Consider the following 9,101-nt stretch of genomic DNA (forward strand, 5'->3'; position numbering starts at 1 on the left):
TATTATGAAAATTGAATATACTATCCCTGGTAAAACTAGCTTACTAGAGTTTGCTCTGTTTATAAAATTCATTGTATCTCACAAACGAAGACAGATAGGACATATATTTATATGACTTTTTTTTCATTATTTTTAGATGTACAATCAGCTCCCGAAGGGGGCCCTAAAAGTTACGAAACACCCTATATATCGTGCGACCGATTACGTCCATTTCGCTTCAGAATCTCACAGAATTGGCAAACACCGCGGCAGACGAACATAGTCTCGTCCAATTACGCGTTTCGTCGTCGCAATTGTCGCGGTGCGATGAACAATGGAGCGTTGCATAAGGGTGTATTCGTTCGTCTTTCTATTTGGCGAACGAACAGAGCTCGGAAATAATAAACTTTCGCGAATTACGCCGGTCGGTGGCAACGGCGGGTTTTCCACGCGTTCGTGGGTGCGCGGCTCGCTTCCCACGAGCCCGCGGCTCTGTTGCGTCACACTTTTAACCCGCGATTAGCCGCGCGTCAACTGCGCATGCGCGTGCGCATGCGCGTTGCACGTGCATTCCTTTAGCGTTCCTCCTGTTCGCCAAGCTGCCTTGAGAGAGCCGGCAACTCGCGCAACGCGTTGTTTTCCTTGAACCTTTGACAAATTGTTCGACAACGTCGGCGAATTATTCGATGACGTCGCATTATTATTCGACTGTCAACTGCGACACGCGAAAGAAATGCCTTTCTTCTCGAGTCGATCTTTTCTTTGAATTCTTTCTTTTGTTTAAGCGAATGAGAGACATAACCCTATTTAACCCTTTACACTGCCCCCTATAAGAAGGCATATTTGAATTTAGCTAACAGCTAAAATTGTAAAATTTCTTCTTACAATTGCTGATAGTTAGAATGAACATAGGTATAATATAATATATGTAGGTTAAGCTTAAGTTCGGTTTAGGTTATGGTGTAATATAATGTAGTAGGTTAAGTATGATGCAAAATAATATAACGATACAAGAGGAATAATGAAATTCTTGAGGTGGCAGTCGACGTTCAAAATAAAACTCATCAAATTGTTATTTGATCAATTCGGGACAATTCGCATAAATTAAACTTCCTACGAAAGTTTATAAAATGGCAAAGGGAATATTTCAGAAAATTGAAATTATATAATTAACTTATACTATGCTTGGTGATTGCTTTAAACGAAGCATTCTCACATACTAGAGAAATACAATCAACGAAAATTCCATGCTAAATACCATTTAAACAGGATAAATACCATTTCCAATGCTATATCATTCTATTCCACTCGCTATTTAAATTATCGTAAACAAATTGCTGGTAGATGATACAGAAATTTCCCAGGGCAAAGAGTTAATCACCCTCTTTCGGTTTCCACTTTCCGATTTTGGAAACGGGCAGAGATTTTTCTCTCGCAATTCGACTCTCTTCGTTTCTTCACAACGTTCATTGTGCCGGCGAATTAAGAATCCTCATTTCTTTTTTCTCGAGAGGAAATGTTTTATCAGTTCAGTTCAGTATTAATATCCTTTTTTCTCTCTTTTTCTTTTCGAGTGCAAGTGTTTTATCAGCTCGGAGCGAGAGGGAAGGTGAGAGTGCTAATGTTCTTGGTAAATAGAAAGGACGAATTAACGTTTTTTTGGGAGTTTCTACACGGGAGATTAGAAAGCAACGACTCGCTGGAACACCGAGGAGATCCGTCTCGAGGAGACGAAAGAGACGGAAACAATGCAACGACGGGGGGCACTCGATAACGGTAACAGTGCCTACTGCGATACGAGCGCAACTCTGGTTGCTATTTCAATTGCTGTTGCTCTCTTCGAGCGTGTAATTAGGTCGCGCCTCTCTAATTGCCGATTGACGCTTGTCGAATTTATTTATTTCCCTCTACCGTTAATTACTGTTGCCCGATCGACTGAGTCGTTCCACGTTCGCACGTACGTACGTATGTTGAACGTTGAACGTTGAAACGAACGCGGATGATGATCGTTCGACCGGGCCGGAAGACCCGTTAGTTGCAATCGACAGGAAGTGTGCATCGTCTAGACCGGCCACGCCGCGAGATTACGATTATGCTCTTGCGGGAAGTCGAGCCGAGTCGAGTCGAGTCAAACGCTTGGTGCCACCTTCGCCTCTCTTCACCGCCACTCTGTCGATTATCGGTGGCGGTGTAACGGTTCCCAAGGGGATCTACTGGGGAACGTGTGCGCATGTGTGTGTGTGTGTGTGTGTGTGTGTGTGTGTGTGTGTGTCTTCCTCCTGCGACGAACGCGCACCGTTCACGTGCGTCGATTCAACAATTGGAGAAATCCAAGTCGTTGGCCTCCCCAACGTGCGTTTGTTGCGCTTGGTTTCCTCGTTCGTTTGCTTCGACGTTCAGCAATCTGACAGAGTTCCTTTTACACTTCCTTTTTGTTGATATCGACGTATTCTTTGGGAATGCGCAAACTGCACTACTGCTCAAAAATCTTAGGGCATTTTTATTTTTAATGTTCAATTATTATCGCATATGCATTTTATAATACGATATATATCACAGTAATACAATAATAATACATTGTATATATTAACAATGTATACAATAATATATATTAATATATATTAATATATAAATAATACAATGTATTAATAATATAATAGAATAAAATATATCGTATTTGTACTGTATTAAATACATACGTGATTTTATATTGTGTAATTTATCTTGTGAATATTGTATTTATTGTATATAAATTCATTGTACTATTTTGATTATACTATGGTAATTTTGATAGTTTTGAAACGTGAGACCAAGTGGATTCTCACGTGATTTTCAACTTTTTAGCAAAGTTATAACAATTCAAAGTACCGATAAATTTTTTCATCGTCACGTGTACAGTTTCACTGTACGTAGCTTGTAGAAATTTATTCTATATTATTCTATATTATTCTATATTATTATTTATTTATTATTTTTATTATTCTTATTTATTCTATATTATTATTTAGAAACAGCGAACGACAGGTCAATTCGAACGAACAGACATTTGTTTCGAAACAGCAATTGTTTCAATCTAAATTAACTGTACGAATCGATGATGAGCGGCGATAATGCAATTCCATTAAACAATAAATCGACGTCCGTACGGTGATTTATCGCGTTATACGATTAGGCGTAAGGTATGCAACAGGCTGTGCCACAATTCGCCTCGCAGAAACCGTAAGGAATTTTTATGGGAACCTGTGGAATGTAGATACGTTATTACATCTACATAAAGAAAAATCGTACGCGTATTTCGCATGCGCACGATAATTTACTCAAATGATATTCGCAAGAGAAACTACATCTTTATTTGTTTATGGTTATTTTAAATGTCAGCGCCGTTTCAATGCAAATAATGTGTTTCGAAAGTGTCAAGGTCTGCACGTAGTCCCTGCCACATTACAGCGAACAGTTCAAACACAGCTTCGGCCGTGTTCCCATTTTCTTTTTCTTCATTGTTAATGAACGAACGAACGAACGAACGGTCAAGCTTGCTGAAACGAGACTGTTTTCTTCTCTGTTGCAGGAATATGCTGATAAGAGAATTGGCGGCCGTGTGGGTCGCCGTCCTCTTGTGCCATCTTCAGCTAACGGAGTCTCAGGTGAGCGCTCGATTACGTTACTCGATGACACTGCTCGCGATCGACATTGTTTCACGTGCGTGTATGTGTGCGTGTGTGCGAATAGCCTTCCTATACATAGCAGATAGGTTCCTACAAAATACAGGGTGGACCGAAAATTACTTCTTACTAAAATAATAAATGAACAAATCAACGAATAAATCAACTGTTGAAAGAAATAATTATTAAAACATACTGGAATAAGTCATGTTTAACTGAAATTTAAACTTAAATTTTTCTTAAATTTTTATTATATATTATATATTATATATTTAAATATATTATATTTTTATTATATTATATTTCATTTTAAATTTAAATTTTTCTTAAATTTGTATTATATACATATATTTTTGTTGCATTATATTATATTTATTATATTATATTATATTATATTATATTATATATTATATTTATTATATTCATTTTAAACTGAAATTTAAACTTAAATTTTTCTTAAATTTTTATTATATAAATGTATTATATTTTTATTGTATTATATTATATTTATTATATTTATTTTAAACTGAAATTTAAACTTAAACTTTCCTTAAATTTTTATTATATAAATATATTATATTTTTATTACATTATATTTCATTTTAAACTGACTTTTCTTAAATTTTTATTATATAAATATATTATATTTTTATTACATTATATTTCATTTAAACTTAAATTTTTCTTAAATTTTTATTAAACAAATATATTATATTTTTATTATATTATATTTCATTTTAAACTAAAATTTAAACTTAAATTTCTCTTATATTTGGATGTTTTATTAAAAAGAAATAGATGGGAAGAAACTTTTGGCCCACCCTGCGCTGTGCGAATTTTACTCCTTTTTTTCGACACATTTTTACACATAAAATCATCCCTCGGTTGATCACCAGTCGTGGAACACCCTATATATAGCTCTTTCTATAGTTGACCATCGATATACAACTGTGTAACATAATTTTCGAAACGTGTCAGCTAAAAATCATCAATGACACGTTACACGAGACATTTCGCAATTTCTCCTTCGCGTCGTAGCGAAACCTGCGCCTCGTGGTCGCGCGGAGCGAGCATAACGAAACGATTGAAAGATCGGATCGAAGAGTCGCACGGTGTTTCTCAACAATGAAAAAACTCATCTTCGTCGATATCTGCGATGTTCATCGACATCACAGTGAGATTCGTATCTACGTTTAGACGGCACGTTGTCGCGAAAAGTAAAAGCAAAAACAAACTATAGTATTTTCTCTTGATTGTGACTCAATAGAATTTGTAACGAGGACCGATTGCTCAAGATCTGGATCGCTCGAGCAACGATATAACACGTCGTTCGGATGTACTCTAATTTTCATCGACGCGAGGACGAGCAATAGGATCTCTCGATTCAAGTTCGAGGCTCAGTGTGTGCCAGGAGGGCGGATCCTCGTTTCGCGAGATAACAGCTCGCCTAGAATTCTTGAGAAATCGAGCCGAGAAATTATGAAGTAATTGGCATCTCGAGTCTCGCCTGTAGTCGCCGCTATTGGCTCGCTCGTTCAGCTCGGCACCTGAGCGCGCCGTGCGCGCCAGGTGAAAGTGAATTTCAGTGCACGCGTGTGCCCTATCCGACGCGCAGTGTTACCAACTGCAACGTGTTGAAATACAACAGCTGTATTTAAGTGCAAGTGCGTGCCAAATGTTTCTTCCCGCCTATTCTTTTTTTTTTTTTTTTTTTTTAATGAAACATTAAGATAGAAGAAAGAAAGTTAATTTTAAATTGAATTTTTATTTTAGCAGAATTTAAGTGACTTTTGGCAATACTCTGTATAAAATTACTGCGTAAAACAGTTTGATTCTGTGCTAATTTCTTTTTTCCTTTTATTTAATAATGCACTAACACGTACTTCAGTCGCTTTTAATTATTATTTCATACTGTTATACTGTTTTAGTTGTATACTACACTATATGTATTGTATGCTATACTAGTTCACACTATTATATTTTAGTTATTATACTGTTTAATAAAACTATATACTATACTATATGTATTGTAGACTATACTAGTTCATACTATTACTAGTTCATACTGTTTTAGTTATTATACTGTTTAATGAAACATCAAGACACAAGAAAGAAAGTTAAATTTTTATTTTACCACAATGTGAATTTTGGTCCACCCTCTATAACAGTTTGATTCAACATCTGCGTTAATTTTTTTTCCTTTTATTTAATAATACACGTATTTCAGTTGCTTTTAAATATTATTTTATACTATTATATTTCATACTGTTTTAGTTGTATACTATACTATATGTATACTATAATAGTTCGTACTATTATACTGTTTTAGTTGTATTTTTTAATTAAAAATCTATAACTATACTAAACTATACGGTACTATACCATACTATTATACTTTTAGTTGTATACTATACTATATTGTATACTATATCAGTTCATATTATTATACTGTTTTAGTTGTATTTTTTTAAATAAAATATCAAGACACAAGAAAGAAAGTTAATTTTAAATTGAATTTTTATTTCAACACAATGTGACTTTTGGCCCACCCTGTATAACTGCGTAAAACAGTTTGATTCTGAGCTAATTTCTTTCTTCCTTTTATTTAATAATGCACTAACACGTACTTCAGTCGCTTTTAATTATCATTCCATACTATTATACTGTTTCGGTTGTATTTTAATTACGTAATTTAGTAACATTAAAAAAAATGTTGACAGAGTTTTAATTATTTTCCGAGTTGTTTGCACTTGGAAAGGGTTAAGAGGGAAAGAGAGAGAGAAAAAAAAAGAAAGAATCAAATGGGAAAGAAATGAAATAAAATTCCTTGAGTGACAGAAGAGATCTTTCGATCAATAATTGAACGTCAGTGATCGCGTCGACTGGCCGCGTGGAATTTCTCCTCTCACGGGCGCCTCTCATCGCACCTCCTTCAGGAATGCAGCACACCGTTATGTCACTGATATTCTGGGATTCTCGCGGGGGAAACCCACGAGAGAACTCGCATCCACGTACAACATACTTGCGAGGGAAACACGACGCGGTGCCGCTTTCCGGCGAAGATGCGAGCAAAACCAACAGATCCTCCGCTAGATTGGCTTCGTTCACTTTCTCCGCGGGGGAAATAACAATGCCGTTTTATCTCGGCTCGCTATCGTGCGTCCGCACCATTTCGCGCGCGTTCGTAGCTCTTTTCGAAAATAGGCAGAAAAGAAAAAAAAAAAAAAGAAAAAAATAGAAGAACGAGAAATTTTTCTTCTTCTTGTGTCGTACGACTTGATGAAACTCGAGGGATTTCAGTTGGCATTTAAATATTTTTAGATGTTTTTTTCGAGAGGATTCCAAGAAGAAGAAGAACTTTCAAAGAATTTAACAGACGAGAATTTTTTCCCTTCGTCGTTTCACGCAATCGACGCCGTAGCTCGCGTTAACGTAATTTCCGGCTGCTCTTCCGGTACTTTTGTCCCACGCGTTTCGCGGTTTTTATCGTTCGTCGAACTGGAAACGCGCCGCAAGATCCAACGAGCGTGAAGTTTGTGTAACAACAGACGCGGATACGTCGATACTTAGACGTTAGATGGATCGAGTCGATGTTGAGTGGGAATTGGGTGAGCAAGAGCCGATTCTGTGGAGATTTCTTGATTCACCATTGCAATTCTATGCCTGCTATCAACTATATTTATAGTACACACCGATTTAGAGCACATTTTTAGTTAACAACTCTTCAAGTTTTGAATCTTTTCCAAAAATTTATCAGTTATTCATTATTGAAAAAATAATAATCGTAATATCTTTGCTTGTATATTCGGGATTCGAGGGACCACCCACTGATGTGGGAAATTAACTATGATGGATCTTGCTACTCCTATGATTTATTGCTAACTTAATCATTTGACGTCTACTGTAATTTCTTGTAACACTGTTTAACTGTGACAATTGATTTGACTGTGCATGAGCCTCCACACTCTCAGTCTGTTGGCTTTCTTATTAACCACGTTGCGCTGGCAACTGATTGCGGACCATAACGAGTGACCAAACCAGTACACAATGATTCGTCGATTTCTTTTTGAACTCGTCGGCACGATATCACTGGATAGAAATTATTGAGAAGTGTTTAATTTATTACTTAATAAATTATTTATTATTTAATAAATTATTTATCGAAATATTATTAATTATTTAATTTAATTTAATTTATTAATAAATTTATTATTTGCTTTGCCCATTTCGTTTTACCTAAATGTACTTAACACTGAGAAAGTATTACAGCTAATAATATCAAAGTGTGAGGGAAATCTTCGATTTATGCGAGAATCGATTCGAGTCGATTTCCCATGTAATGGCATGAAAGATAAGACTGCTTCATGAATCGTCATTTCATTAACGCAATCTTTCACATTTCTCTGTTACAGGTCCCTGCCACGAACGTCTTCAGCTGTCCGAACGGTGAGTAACACCTAATCAACAACACTGCAACAGCTCTCTGTATAATACTTTTGCAACAGATGTCAAAAATCTCTCACGGCTCAACACATTTGGCACGAATGCACAAACTTTGAGCGGCAGAGAAGATTCCATAGAATTAATCCCACCTGACTTTCCAAAATCATCTGAGAACACTCCAATTCTTAATAAACGCAAATCGTAGTATAGATACTACAAAATATGAGTATCATCCAAGTATCTGGTCACTAATGATCTCTGTGCGACTTTAAACCTGCATGAAAAAAAAAAAAATTAAGAAAATATTTCTCAGTTCCATCAGACTCTTTCTCAGCAATTCTTGGAACTCTTGATCGAAGAAAGGTCGCGCCTAATGATCCTATATCGGGCCAGGTAGACTGTTGAACTGGTGGCCAGAGGTGGTGCTTCGAAATTCTTTAAGGCGGACCTGTATCGTGCGTTGTTGGCCCACGAGTCAGCCAGAATTTTATTTTCTTTTTTCCAGGCAAGATGGATGCTCTCTGTCCCTTTCCTCACACTCGTCTTCGTTTCGATTTTGTTATAACATTCACGTCTTCGTATCCCCTTTTTTCTTCTCCTCTTCTCTTGGAATTTCATTTTCTTTCTGACACAAGACGGATGTTTTCTGTTCCATCGACGCTCGTCCTTTTTCAATTTCGTTTCAATTTCTACACTCATCCTCTATCAATTTTATTTTAATATTTTTACGACCCCGTATATAATGAATATAATTTATATTTTAAAGTATATACACGGTGTTTCGTAACTTGTGTGGCCCACTTCGATTGTACGCCTAAAAATAATGGAAAAAAGTCATATAAATATGTGTCCTATATGTTTTCGTTTATGAGATATAATGAATTTTCTGTTTTAGTTACTTTTACAAAAGATGCTCGAAATGACCAGCTTGTATTTAAAGACAAGCCTGCACGCGTCTTGTCATTCATCTGGTTACTCTCTCTATCATTCCTGGTGTTTCTCGAATTTGTCGGAAGC

The 9,101-nt window shown here is 36.2% G+C and overlaps 1 protein-coding gene across 4 annotated transcripts in view; it reads left to right on the top strand.

Annotated features, from left to right (window-relative positions):
- LOC122529737 (sushi, von Willebrand factor type A, EGF and pentraxin domain-containing protein 1) overlaps positions 1-9,101 on the top strand; it is a 56,523-nt gene that overhangs the window by 16,539 nt on the left and 30,883 nt on the right. For all 4 annotated transcript variants that reach the window (XM_043656146.1, XM_043656147.1, XM_043656145.1 and 1 more), the window contains exons 2-3: positions 3,548-3,623; positions 8,054-8,087. In XM_043656146.1, the coding sequence (XP_043512081.1) occupies positions 3,552-3,623; positions 8,054-8,087 (106 nt within the window). In that variant the 5' untranslated portion in view covers positions 3,548-3,551. The remainder of the gene's footprint in view (positions 1-3,547; positions 3,624-8,053; positions 8,088-9,101) is intronic.

The sequence above is a fragment of the Frieseomelitta varia genome, unplaced genomic scaffold (assembly GCF_011392965.1).
Source record: "Frieseomelitta varia isolate USP_RPSP 00005682 unplaced genomic scaffold, Fvar_1.2 scaffold_306, whole genome shotgun sequence".
Taxonomy (NCBI): Eukaryota; Metazoa; Arthropoda; class Insecta; order Hymenoptera; family Apidae; genus Frieseomelitta; species Frieseomelitta varia.